This window comes from Paramisgurnus dabryanus, chromosome 5, assembly GCF_030506205.2.
Source record: "Paramisgurnus dabryanus chromosome 5, PD_genome_1.1, whole genome shotgun sequence".
In the NCBI taxonomy this organism is placed as follows: Eukaryota; Metazoa; Chordata; class Actinopteri; order Cypriniformes; family Cobitidae; genus Paramisgurnus; species Paramisgurnus dabryanus.
Genome location: NC_133341.1, coordinates 26,537,880 through 26,552,965, shown reverse-complemented (window position 1 = coordinate 26,552,965; position 15,086 = coordinate 26,537,880). Strand labels below are relative to the sequence as shown.

Below are 15,086 nucleotides of genomic sequence, written 5' to 3'. Positions count from 1 at the left end.
CTACAGAAAGTCAAGTTTTGAATAGGAAAAATATCAAAACTTTTTGGGTATTTTTGAGCGTGATGCTAATTGTCTAATCAGATTCAATGGATTATGCTAAAAGTGCTAGTGCCAGACCCGGAGATCAGCTGAATGGATTCCAAAACAGAAAGAATCAAATGTTTAACTCTAGGGGAGATGAAAAATTTGCCTATTTTCAAAATAGTGGAGTGTCCCTTTAAGAATACAGATTAAAAACCTTACCCTGTACAATGAAAAAACATGCACAGTTTCTCAATAATTTATTACATACTATACATATACATACAGTAATAAAATAGCATTTTTAGTCAAATAAATTATAGCTATGTTAAAGTGCCTCATGATGTATTTTAAAACAGTGGCAAATGCAATATTTACACCAAAATAAAACAACGGGATGTCAGTAAAAATGTAACTTGCTGTCAAATACTTAAAACTTTAAATACAGTTTTCAACAATACCATTTTAAAGAACAGCAGGCTTGCGTACAATTCCTAAAGTACATTCATGTTTCAGATACGCTTGAAAATAAATTATTTATACAAAACAAAATCAAAGGAAAATATGGGTAATTTTGCTAATACCTATATTTAAAAACAAATTTCTTTCCGGTAATTTAGGATTCATGCAAAGAGGAAAATCATATTTTAGCATGTTGCAAATCTATTCTTATGCAAACTGATCAAATTAGCTCAATCACGAATTGTTCATTTTAGAGATGCCTGCATGACTTCCACTACAAGTAAAATTATTTTATTGCCACTACAGAAATGTAAAGTATAGACATGCACACAGAAAAACAAACACTGCTGCATTGTATTTAGGTATGACATCAGCTTTTCCAATAAAGGACAGCAATGTTCGTATTTGTTATTTCACCCAATCAAAAGCATTAGTTACTTTATAAAGACATACCCGAGACAAGATCTTACAATCTGTCTTACACACTGTGACCTGTCACTTTTCATCAAACAGTCAGATGTATTAAACCATTAATGGGCTATTTAAAACTGGCAATAAACAGGCAAAAGGCAAAAACACAATGTAGAATTAATTTGCAGCTACTCATCATCATAAAAATACATCATGACCAAGCCAAATTAGTCCATATGGCACCTAAATTACACATGCACTGCAAAAAACGATTTACAAGAAAAAAAAAGATTAGTATTTTTGTCTTGTTTTCAGTAAAAATAACAAAAAAATTCAGATGCTTTTTCTTGATGAGCAAAACGACCCAAATTATACAAAATTTATTTTACATTTAAGTGATTTTGTGCATAAAACAAGCAAAACAAATCTGCCAATGGGGTAAGTAAAAAATCTTGAAAATTTTTCTTAAACACTAAATTCAAGAAAAATTTTCTTACCCCATTGGCAGATTTTTTTGCTTTTTTTATGCACAAAATCACTTAAATTTTATTTTCTTGGGTCGTTTTGCTCATCAAGATAAAGCATCTTAATTTAAGAATTTTTAGATATTTTTACAGAAAACAAAACAAAAATACTAAGATTTTTTTTCTTAAAAATTATTTTTTGCAGTGTGCGTGCTTTTTCTCAGCTGTGTGCAGGTATAGTTTGTTTGCAGTTATGGCAAGCATGATTACCAGCACCGGGCAGCCCAACAGCATGCTCTGTTGTGGCTATCAGTAGAGTATCGAGCGTAATTTCTGTGCATTTTGCAATAAATCGAATAAAGGGCCTAACGTCGCCTTCGTTGGCTGTATCCAAGGCAGCGTAATACTCTGCCCTCTGCTCTTTACGAATTGTGATTGGAGGGTAACTGGCTTGCATCAAAATTAAATTCATCAGCAGTCGAGATGTCCGCCCGTTCCCGTCTACGAACGGATGCACGTAAACCAGTTTATAGTGCGCCAGAGCCGCGAACTCCACGGGGTGCAGGTGCAGCGTGTCTTCTGAGTTCAACCATTGCACCAGCTCCTGCATGTGTCTGTGCAAATCCCGTGGAGGAGGCGGAATGTGATGCCCCACAAATACCTGGTTAGTCCGAAACCGCCCGGCTTCGACGGGGTCGACGTAGCCCAGGACGCGTCGATGTATCTCTAAGATGTCATCTACGGTGATGTCCTCAGAACGGGACAGCAGGGTGGTGTTGATGTACTTCATCGCTGCGTCCACGCCGATCGCCTCATTCTGTTCTTGAAGGCTCTTACCTGGCACAGCGTATCTAGTCTCTATAATATGACGAATCTCTGACAGTGTAAGTGTGTTGCCTTCGATGGCTACTGTATGATAAATGTGATGGTAGTAGGTTTCCTCCATGACCCGACGTAAAGCAGAGTTGCCTTTGGGTATAGACATGAGACGTCGTACCTTTCCATCTATAATCCCGAAGTAGCGTTGATCTATTTCTTCCACTAAGGGGAGCGTACGGTCCCTGCTCACCAGAGCTTTCTCATTGCAAGGCGAGATGGCGAGAGCTTTGGTGTAGAGGTGATCTGCTTGGACGACGTCCTTTTCTTCCTCCAGAATTGTTCCCAGTTCGGTGAGCGCCTCCACGAATTCTGAATTCATGTTGAGCGCGTGAACGAGCAGCTTGTGTGCTTTCTCCCTCTTGCCCTGCTTCTTCATCTCCAGGGCCTGCTGAAGAGCCGCCTTCGCCTCCAACTGATTCTCTGTCAACCAACAAATGGACAAAATTACACATAATGATTTTTTTGCTGAAAGATTTAGAATTTATATTCTGTCTGCCTGCCTATATAATCTATCCATCCATCTGTATTGTCTATCCCAGTGGTTCTCAAACTTTTTCAGCATGTAGCCCCCCTTGTATATGGTGCATTCCTTTGCGGCCCCCTAAATTTTTTTTATAACAAATTTGTTCTAAAACGTAACATTTTAATAAGACAAAACATGTTAAAGTATACAAAGTAGTGCTGTTGGTTAGTAGCCTTATTTTTTTTTAGGTTTAATTACACAGAATTCATGATAAATTAATGTATTTTATGAAATGTCATCAAACTGGGGCCCCCCTGGCACCATCTCGCGGCCCCCAGTTTGAGAACCACTGGTCTATCCATCCATCATCCATCCATTTATTTCTCTCTATCTGTCTGCTTGCATATATTTTTCTATCTATCCATCCTTCCATCTATTTATCTATCCATCTATCATTCCATCTATCTATCCTTCCATTTTGTCTTCCTTCCATCCATCCATTTTTCATTTTATATATCCATCCATCTTTCCTTCCTTACTTCCATCCATTCATCTTTATCTGCCTATTAAACTCTCTCGCTGTCTCTCTCTTTCCCCTTCTAACTGTCTGTCAATCTATCCATCCATTTCTCTCTCTCTCTCTCTCTCTCTCTCTGTCAGCCTGCCTCTCTTTCTATCTGTCTCTCTCTATCCATCCATCCTACCATTTATCTGTCTGTCTATCCTTTGATATGTCTGTCCATCCTTCCATCCATCCATCCAACCTTCTAACGTTTCAACTTTCCCTCCATATATCCATCCTTTCATCTTTCCTTTCTTCCATCCATCGATTTTTTCTATCCTTCCATACACCCCTCCAACCTTCCATACATCTTTTCTTCCTTTCATCCATCCATCCATCCATCCATCCATCTATATCTGCCTATCATACTCTCTTGCTGTTTCTCTCTTTCCCCTTCTAACTGTCTGTCCATCTATATGTCTGTCCATCTATCCATCCATCTATTTATCTCTCTGTCTGTCTGCCCCTCTTTCTATCTGTATCTCTATCTATCCATCCATCCTTCGATCTATCTGTCTGTCTATCCTTTGATATGTATTTCCATACATCCCTCCTTCCTTTTTATTCATCCATCCATCCATATATACATTGTCTTTCTTTCCTTTCTTCTTTCTTTCCATCCATGCATATCATACTCTCTCGCTGTCTCTTTCTTTCCACTTCTAACTGTCTGTCCATCTATCCATCAGTCCATCCATCCATCCATCATCCATCCATTTATTTATCACTCTCTCTGTCTGTCTGTCTGCCTCTCTTTCTTTCTGTATCTCTATCTATCCATCTTTCCATCTAACTTTCTGTCTATCCTTTGATATGTCTTTCCATCCATCCATCCATCCATCCATCCATCTTTCTATACTTCCATCCATCCCTCTAACCTTCCAACTACAACTTATCCATCCAACCTGGATGTATCCTTCTTTCCTTCCTTCCTTCCTTCCTTCCTTCCTTCATTCATTCCATCCATCCATCCATCCATCCAACTATACTTCCATCCATCCATCTATGTCTGCCTATCAGTCTCTCCCTCTCTGCCCTTTTAACTGTCTCTTCATCTATCCATACGTCTATCCATCCATCTCCCTGCCTCTCTCTCTATCCATCTTTCATCTACCCATCGTCTATCCTTCCATCTATCTGTCAGTCTGTCCTTCAATCTGTCTGTCCTTCCATGCATCCATCTATCCACCCACCCATACTTTTATCTTTCCTTCCTTCCTTCCAATCTATCCATCTATCGTTCCTTCCATCTATCAATCTAACTATCCAACTATCCTTCTATATATCCATCCATATATCTTTGTCTGTCTATTAGTCTCTCTCTCTCTCTCTCTCTCTCTCTCTCTCTCTCTCTCTCTCTTCTAACTGTCTATCTATCTATCCATCTATCCATCTTATGGTGGAGTGAAACAGGAAAAAAATGGGAAGTAGAGCAGGACGATTTAATTCCTTGGGAATTGATCAGATCATGAAAAAAGCCACGAACAAAGCCAGGTGGATGGAGGTGAAGGGTTGGAGAAAGGAACAAAGAATCTCAAAATCAACAGCAATTTATGTACAAAAGACCTACTAACTGTACCTTTACTGGGCTTGACTTTTTGTGGCAGTAGATCAAGCTCTGTAAATGGGACCGTAAGGCTGGTCGTGTGCACCACAGGGCGCTGAACACCTCCCCAAAGCTGGCAACGGAGGAGGGCGATACCCTTTAGTGTGGCACAGCATTGCTCCTCTATGCCTGCTAAAGGCAGCAGCAGGACAAACACAGAGCCCAGAAGAGCAAACAGGAGCGGAGTCCAGCCCCACAGCAGAGGACTGCTGCCCGCATGACGCAATACTGCCAAAGCTGCCATCAAACATCAAATCCGGTGTCCTCACTCCACATGTCTGACATTCTAGCATGGGACTGCTATTTGCACACCTGGATTAAATGTAAAAATGTTATTCAAACATTGAATCAAATGTATTGCAATTTTTTCATCTTGAGGTCCCAATTTGTATACGTTACTATCAGTAATAAATAGTAGTTGAAATTGGGATTAGATTATTATGTCTATTTTTATTTCAACCATATATACTGCAAACACAAGGACCAAAGTGCTACATAACACAACACAAGATACAGTAATGAATATGAATATGACAACACAAAAGACACAACTGTACTAAATTAAAATAGTAAATATACTGTACTAATAAAGTAAAAGCACTAAACTAAACAACTATGACGATCAGGGTATAATGTAATTGACGTCTATTTATATAATCTACATCAAAGCTTAAATATGTTCAAACTATGAGTTCCCAGATCTTGACATCCAGAGAAAAAGCATAATGCAGAGTGAGAAAAACCTTTTTGATATGAGATTTAACCTGACGCGAAACAAAAGCGAACGAGTCTATATGAGGGATATTTAATTGTTAATACACAAACAAACAGCTGTTCTGAAGTCATGACATCATCAAGCAAATCAGTCAGAAAATAACGGTTTTCACTAAAACAACATGGAAAAATACGCAAACGTTTTAACTTACCGGTTTGATATAATTATCTTTATTTTCACTAAAGATGAGGGAAATTGTAAAGAATTTTCCGTTTTCTCTGCCGTCAGAAACGTTAACTTCCGCGAAGCCCAATATCACCTACATGTAACGTTAAAGCTGATTGGTTCGATTTACTTCGTCTGTGTTCAGTGATTGGTCAGTTGTTTGCCACACACCACACAGTTTCCAGATCGTAGAACTTTATGATTGGATAAAACATCTCATCTGAATCCGCCCAATGGGGTATTTAAAATTATTTTTTGCTCAATGTCTGTAATTTAATTATATTTAATAATAGCTATATGTTCTATTAGCTATTATTTTACTAGCTAGTTATTTTAATATATATATATATATATATATATATATATATATATATATATATATATATATATATATATATATATATATATATATATATATATATATATATATATATATATATATATATATATATATATATATATATATATTACACGAGTGTGAGTATGTGAGTGTGAAGCAGATTTCGCTGTCTTGCCAATATCAACACTAGGGGGCAGAATAGTCTCATTATCATTTTTCATGTCTCTTACGCACATCTGAAAGACATTAACACAATGTGTAATTCCAGAGAAAACCTAAATTTTCCTGCGAACCAGAAGTAGGCTATCACACACATCATCACATCCAGATGCGGGTCTCACTGTTTACTGCTGCAGTTTAGTCTCACATCTGGTCTGTATACATGCACCTCACAAGTTTTATGCACATTGAATCTTATCAAATCTAAACCGTAAAATTAGGTAAAATGGGTGGCAAGACTTTTGCGGAAGATTTTAAAGAAAACGTAAAGCCTATATAAAAAGCACAAAAACTTCTCAATCCCATAATCATCTTATAGTTATTTATTCACAACCAAAGCCAAACAATACATATAGGCTTCTTTTTAGCAAGTGCATACATGTATGTTAAAATGGGTTAACACTTTTAAGTACCTCACAGAGAATATAAAACACATTGATTTAATTATTTAAAGCCTTAATACATTCAGTTTAGATTCCCGTTGATTAAAATAAAGTCTAAAGAATAATTTACATTAAGAGTAGGCCTATAGATAACCTGGTCTACTGAATTAAGATCTAACTAATCTAGTTCAAAGTTATACTCAAACTAGATCGAGAAGAAATTTAGGGAAATATTTTGTTCAATGTGATAGGTGCAATATGGCAGAAGTGACATTGGCACATTTATGTTTTTGCCCTATTCTGTATTATTTTTGGTCTAACATTATTGTTTTCAAGCGCATATGGAATAAACATTCAGCCAGACCACAATCTGGCTATTTTGGGCTATTCTGATGTTATGGATACTATCCCTTGTACTCATCAGCACGCGCTAATGGTAGGCTTAATCGCAGCCAAAAAGATTATACTCCTCACTTGGAAAACCTCACAAGCTCCTTGTTTTCAGAGATGGTTAAATGAGATGCTTCATATCATCCAAATGGAACAGCTACGTTTTGGTGAGCTTGGTGCAATAAAAAGATTTGAAGCCATTTGGGGGTGTCTCTTGAGACTTTTGGAAGTTCAAAAATAATCTACTCTGTAATCATTTCCTTTTATTTATTTTTAATCAGTTTTATTTACTGCGCCAATTGTGATATTACTGATTTACAACACAACTGTGAATATTGTCAGTTATGCTTACTCTCATTAATTATTATGTAACTGAGGCTGATGCTGACTGAGGCAATCCAGATGTTTTCCCTTTTGTGTGTGTGTGTGTGTACCCTTGTTGTCTACTGTTGGTTGTTTATTTATACTTTTGGGTTTGTTAATGTAACTTTAAAACTTGGTCTGGTGTGTGAAACCTGTTCTTCACATATAATGCTAATAATTATAATACAAGGTTTGGTCAATTTTTGGGTGTGTATAACAGCTCAACTATACAGTATTTCACTAAGACTGCCTGTGAAAATCATTTATACTGTGACATCCCTCCACAGCCAAATAATTGTCATGACAACCGCCAATAAACAGACTTTTAAATGATGTAGAACATGAGTTAACCAAATAAGATTAAAATATTAATAAGAATTCTCTGTAAAACAGGGCTAAATGGAAAAAACAGATCCCAGATAGCAGTCAGTTCTGGCCCGATTCTGGCTTTTTTCCGCCAGTGTCGGCTGAAAGCCAGACAGATTTTTAGTGTATGCGCCAGAACTGGCCCAGATGAGGAAATAGTATACCAGTAGTAAACACTATTTATAGCTGTTGGCCCGAGTGTAAGCATACTCAGCTGAAGTCCGGGTCTACTAAAGTAGTGTCTCAGTGTAATCGGGCCGAATCTGGCATTGTGTAGTCGGACCGACTACATTGCATTGTGCCTGGACCGATTATGGTTTGATATGATACTGCCAAGATGTGTATGATGTCAGAAATTCAGTATGTGGCCCGATGCCAGTGCAACTGACACATGCCGGTTGTAACGCTGTTTGGCGGCAATTTAAAAATGTTTATGCTTCAGACGGACAGTATACAGTACACGGCCCGATTCCGTGATGTGGCAATCAGCCCTCTAGCTGTTGAACGGCAACAAAACGACTGATGTTATGATTTGAATCAAGCAGAGCACAAAGCTGAGCTCCCGTTCGACACAGACACCATCATCAATAACTGGTAAGTCACTGATTTAGTTTTTATATGTTAAAAATGCATGATAACAATGAGAAGGAATTGTTTGCTACATATTCAAAACCGTGAATTTTCCTGCACATTTAGCCAGCTATCACGTCAGCTTAAATATTGTTGTTAGTAAGCTGAATCCATTTAGAAAGATGTAAATAACCAGTCCTCGTCCTCGTGCAGGTTAACAGGTTTTTAATAATCAAGCAGAGAATTCAGACACACGTTCATGTCTTCACACACAACCTTATTTGAGCTAAAGTAGTTAAGAAGTTAAAGAGCACCCTGCTGAAAAATCCAGCATCAAACCAGCATGGGAATTATGCTGGTCTTTGCTGGTGGTCACCAGCATAACAGCACCAAAACACAACATATGCTGTGGCTTGCTGGTATGACCAGCATGGGATGCTGGTGCTAATGCTGGTTTGGTGATGGTGCTGGTTTGAGGCTGTTTTAGCTGGTGTTCACTAGCAAACCAGCACCAAAACACAACATATGCTGGTCTTGCTGGTATGCTGTTTTTTTCAGCAGGGCACATATTTTCAGATTCACGAATTTACACACCCTTTGATGTGTAAGTGTTAGAGACATGTGAACGATGTGCAAATGTACAAAACCCTACACTGTAAAAAATTATCTGTAATTATGCAGCTGGTTGCCAGTAACTTACTGTAGAAGTTAAAGACTGAAAATGTTTCATGTTCATTTAACTTGAACAAACTGTTGCCAGTAAATAACATAAATGTAAAATCTACAGTAAGTTACTGGCAGCTAGTTGCCAGTAATACCCAGTATTTCTACAGGCATTTTTTACAGTGTAACATAAATGTAAATCTACGGTAAATTACCGGCAACCCAGCTGCAATAACATTGTAATTTCTACAGATTTTTTTTACAGTGTATGACCAACTATTAAGACTATAAATCTGTTTCAGGTTAACTGGTTGGGACTTATTGGCGGGACAGATGTACGAGACTGCACATGGCATTGAAGAGGCCGACTGACAACTCCCTGGCTTAAAACCTCAACTGGATGGAAAAGACTTTATTTGCCACCCTCCAACTCAGAGAGGTAGTGATTGGTAAATATATCTGTTAATTATTTGTTAATAAAAATTAGACATTTCTTTTTAATATGCTCATTAAATGTTAAAGATTTCACAATGACAATATGGATTAATTATTTTAAAGATGCAGTTCGGAGAAGGTCCCTTACAGTTGTGGAGGGGACAATGAAGAGGTGGCTCGATCGAGAGGGTGGGTGCAAGAGACAACTTTAGCAAAAGAAAAGCAGTTAGTGTTAGCGCCTGTGTTTGTGTCTGCAAAGGAGAATGTTTTGTTCTGTAAAAAGACTGGTGGTGTTTTGGTTAAATGTGTTTAACTTGTTTTAATTACTTGGTTTGTGTGTGAGAGGTGTGTGTGCGGATGGGTTGTTATATGTGGTTTATGGGGAATAGTGTATAATGACATGTTTAATATGCTATAAACATGCTTTACAGGGACACAATACTAAGTGATACTTTTTCATAGATTAAAGACTTCCAACAGATTTTTGTTATGGTTGGGCTTAGGGACTGGGGTAAGTTAAGGCAATATAAATATACAGTTTGTACAGTATAAAATGCATTGTGTCTATGAAATTGTCCCGGTAAACCACATATGCCAACGTGTGTGTGAGAGAGAATTTTTTTCTTTAAATGTTAATTAATTTGTTTTACCAGTTGTCTCGCTGTAATTGCTTAAGGGGATAGTTCACCCCAAAATTGCAATTTTATCATAAATCACTTCCCCTCTGTTGTTCTAAACCAACAAGTGCTAAGATTGTCTTTAGAACACGTTTTTAGATATTTTTGATGAAAACTGGGAGGCTTCTGTCCGTCCCATTGATTTCAGTTAGTTTTACAATCCGTTTCACAGAAAAGAATGAAAGACATTGCCAAAAAGTTCAGTGTTCCATCAGTATTTCAATGAAAAAAAATTTCAACAGTTTGTTCTTCTCCTTGGTCGTTCAAAGCCTGTTAACGACCAGACTACGACGCATCATGCTGACGTCACCTGCTGACGTAGTTGCCAGCGTACAGACAGAATAGGCTGCCAAGTAATTTGTACATTTATTTGGTTGTTTAAGTGTTGTTACAATGTTTGCATTATGCTTTAAAAAAAGAGCGTAGAAAAAAAAACATTGGTAACCACATCAGCAAGTGACGTGAGCTGCAGGTGATGTCAGCAGCATCGCCGTAGTCTGGTCTTGAATACACTTTCAACAACTAAGGAGGAGAACAAATTGTTGAAATTGTTCGTTTTATTTTCTTTGTGCACAAAGTGTTCTTGTCACTTCATAATATTATTATTAAACTACTAATGGAACATGGACCTTTTTGGCGATGTCTTTCATTCTTTTCTGGGAAACGGATTGTGAGACTAACTTAAGTCAATGTGACAGACAAAAGCCTCCCGGTTTTCATTAAAAAAAATTAAAAATGTATTCTGAAGACAATCGGAGCACTTGGTTGTTCAGAACGACACAGGGGTAAGTGGTTTATGAGAATATTATAATTTTAAGTGTGAACTATCCCTTTAAATTGTTTATAAAGTGCTTATATGTGCTTGTAAAATGTGTTGTGCAAGAGATATATGTCTGTTTGTATTTGTTGGGTTTTTGTAAAGTGTACTGAATTTGTTAAGAATTAATATGTTCAAAATTACAATGTATGTGGTTAATTGTTGATACATGTTAAAACATGTTCATATTTATGTATTTGTTAACTGTTAATTCACATTAATGTGATGTGTGTATTTTTTTAATAAAAGGCTCTTAATCTTCTTAAATGGGTGTAAAATATTTTCTTGAAAAATAAAAAATATACAATATTTACCAGTTTCTGGGCCACATCTGGCCCAGGGACCATGCAGATGTTGTCGGCCATATAAAACAAAGGGTCTGGGCCAGACCTGGGCCAAATAAGCAATTTAAGTCCCTTTACAGTGTGCTAGCCAGACCTGGGCCAAATAAACAATTTAGGTCACTTTACAGTGTGCTGGCCAAATCTGGGCCAAGTCAGTATGTAAGATCTATTTTACTGGGTGTGGGCCACAACTGGCCCAGATTTAATAGTTTGATCCAATTTTTAGTGTGTGGACCAGTTCTGGGCCGGGGACCCAGCCAGAACTGGGCCAGAACTCAAGCAAATATGTGGCCCAGTGGTGGGCCAGGCAGATTTTGCTATCTGGGATCTTACCTTCTGTCGTTGTGCAGTTTTTATTGCACAAGTGGCCATATTCAAAAAAGCGCGCAAGTAACGTACTGTTCACTGCGACTGCGTTACAATTCCCAGTGGAAGGACATGTTTATTTATACACAGATAACAAATCTTATTACTTCTGGAATAATGTTTGCAATATGCATCTAAGTTCTACACTACCCACAATCTTTAACAGCATCATTCTCCATGAGACCTCCTGCAGGGGGAACCGCACTAAGTTGTGTTCGACTTAAAGCTGCACTGCAAGAACGACAGGCGGATGACATCAAAGTACTGCAAAGGCGAATGGAGAAACTAGACAGGAAGAGTATGCTTTTGAATCGCTCTCACGGCCTGTTGGTTCCTGTGGTGTAGCATGAAGTCGAACACACGTGGAAATGATCACTATTAGTAATGTACCAATGTTCAAATATGTTCTTTATTATCTTTAAGGAGGATCATTATAGCCTGTTAATTTTTGCTGTCTTGTCTGAATGCTAGGGTAAGACTTCCCCCTTCCCCTCTTGGGACAGAATAGACCTTTCTCACAGTAACCGGAAATACGTATTCGTCGTGTAAGCGGAGTTCCTGTCAAGCGTCAACACACTAGAAAAACATAAACCCGGGCAAGTTTAAAATGGATCAAAGAGTCTACAAAACTTCGTTAACGGATTTGCCAAATATTACATTTGCTGATGTGACACGACTAATGGAGGAAAACTTTTTCCATGAAGAATTTGTCCATAAATTTCTAGGTAAGTAGAGAGCAAGTCTAACTGTTACTGAACTGTTAACTAAAACGACACATTATAAGTCTCGCCGGATAGCCTGAATCCACTTCTGTATAACTTCCCCATCTACAGGGAATTGATGGAACAGATACGGCTTTTTACATTGCCTTGACTGCAGAGGAAGTAGATTTCCGCGACGATTGCGTATTTCCGGTCATAAATACGGAAGTTGTGAGAAAGGTCTATTGCTCCCAAGCCGCAATGACTAGCAGTCACAAATTTTTCTTTTAATAACCGAAAAGCAGTCTCATACTCAGAACTCCACCGTTCAGAAAAGGGAGCTCTTGTGGTCCTTGCTTTATCTGCCTTAGGTTTCATTAACCCTGCAAGGCCATGCAGGGGCGGCTGCCAACTGAGAATTTTTTTCACAAATCGCCTATAATACCCACCAAACCCTAAAAAAGATCTAAATTCTGCTACTGTACCCGGTCGTGGCCACTGGGCCACTACCTGAGTCTTTTCAGGATCTGTTGCAACCCCCTTAGGAGATATTACATGTCCCAGATATGACACTTGGGGCTGGAAAAACGAGCATTTACTCCATTTTACTTTTAAGCCACACTCCCAGAAACGTAAAATGCACTAACCCAAGACGACTAAGGTGTTGTTCAAAAGATGAGAACACAACCACATCATCTAAATATAAGAACAAAGACTGAAAATGTTGGTCCCCTAAAATTATCTCCATAAGTCACTGTTCCTGGTGCGTTACAAAGTCCAAAGGGCATACAATTAAACTGGTATAACCCAAACAGAGTACAAAAAGCAGTCTTTTGTCTGCCACTTCCAATTGATTATAACCACTGGGGAGGTCCAAGGTTGAAAACCACTGGGCCCCGCTAAGGGCATCAAGCGACTCCTCTATCCTAGAGAGTTGGTAAGCATCTCATTTTTAAATTCAGCTGTCTATAGTCAACACACATGCACATATTGCCATCTTTTTTTTAACAATAACCAAATGAAACATATTTTACCCCCCCCCCCCCCGCTACTACCTCAGCTGTGTGTAGCCAGGCCAGTCGTGTATGAGGGGCCAAGCTGATATCTAAAGCACTAGCATTTATGATAGGAACAGCTAGTTGACCGTCCTGGACCTTTACCAACCCAGGGGACACCATAAGTGCCTCAGGTAAAACCCATTCATCCACCTCTAGGCCTTCTACCAAAACAATGTAGTCTGAATTATAAGTATTCTGAAAACCTGTAGCAGGGACCAAACACAAAACCTGTGGATATTAATAACGGTAAAGGATCCATCACTTTTGCGAAACCTTGATACACTTGAGGACTTTAAATGTAAGAGGACCTGACAAAATTTCATTGCAATCCTTTATTAAGTTCATGCCCACTAATCCTGGGAAATTTTCCTTTTCAATTTTGTTACAGGATCTGTTGGATCTTTCACCACCAAAACACCACATTTTGGCAAAATCTTCCCTATAATTTTAACATCAAGTTCTAGATACCCCAAATATGGTATGGAAAGGCCATATGCTGCCTTTAAAGTGAGCCAGTCATACTCTTGTAAAACATAATTCCCTTTACACTCAAAATGTTCGTTAAAAAACTCTGTTATGATGGTCACCATAGAGCCTGTATGGAACACATACTCCCCCCATAAACGCATTCATAACTGGGTTAGGCCCTGTAAGAGCATTATATAGTTTTCCCATGAAATTATATTAACACATGAGCCCAAATATTCCCCTCCAGTAGTCTGGCTCTTAACTACAGAATGAATTAGTTTTCTTGTTGCACATAAGCTGGACAACTGCCCCCCAGGTACCTCAGCAATGAATGAGAAAATTCCTGCAACCCCTCACATAAGCCTCCTTTAAAGCTTCTAGAATCAATGTTGCTACTTGTTGTAACTGAGCAGTCAATGCTTTTTCCGTTGTTGAAGTTCATCCATTGCAGCTTTTTCCATAGCCAACCTGTCCCACAATGCTACAAGTTTTTGCTCCATTGTTTAAATGTCAGTCACACTGTAACAGCTTCTATGTCCCCCGTCGTTCTACTGAAATTCCAGTTCTTCAGTTTTGAAACCCTACAACATATCACTTGCTACCAATCAGAGAAAAAAATATCCTGTTCGATGACGCCAAAACTGTAAAGCCTATATAAAATACACAAAAAAACTTCTCAGTCCCATAATCATCTTTCTTATAGTTATTTATTCACAATCCAACCATAGCAAAACAACACATAAATGGGCTTCTATGGTAGCAAGTGCATACGTGTATGTTAAAATGAGCTAACCCTTTTAAGTACCTCACAAGTGAATATAAAACACATTGATTTAATTATATAAAGCCTCAAAACAGTGACATAGGCCAGCTCCTAAAACAAAACCAGAAATTCCCATTAGTCCTACACCGAACATTCAAAAATAAAACACTTTAAGAATACATCATCCAAAATCAAATGCATTACTCAGATACCAAACACATTACAATACATTTAAATACATCACAACATAAAAGATTTACAAACACCGTAACCATGCATTTTAGCTACACGTACCTGCCTACAGCTACAACAAATGTTTCCTAGCACAGGTACAACCCTTCATTACTGCCTGCAT

At 38.1% G+C, this 15,086-nt stretch overlaps 1 protein-coding gene across 2 annotated transcripts in view; it reads right to left on the bottom strand.

The window, feature by feature from the left end:
• Positions 1-1,404: 1,404 nt before the first annotated feature.
• Positions 1,405-15,086, bottom strand: part of ficd (FIC domain protein adenylyltransferase) — a 46,549-nt gene continuing 32,867 nt past the window's right edge. The window contains exons 1-3 of one of the 2 annotated variants that reach the window (XM_065250718.2): positions 5,795-5,944; positions 4,842-5,180; positions 1,406-2,657 (exon numbers count right to left, since the gene is read on the bottom strand). In XM_065250718.2, the coding sequence (XP_065106790.2) occupies positions 1,579-2,657; positions 4,842-5,112 (1,350 nt within the window). In that variant the 5' untranslated portion in view covers positions 5,113-5,180; positions 5,795-5,944 and the 3' untranslated portion in view covers positions 1,406-1,578. Of the gene's footprint in view, positions 2,658-4,841; positions 5,181-5,794; positions 5,945-15,086 lie in introns of those variants that run through there. The other variant, XM_073814722.1, reaches the window with a different exon arrangement.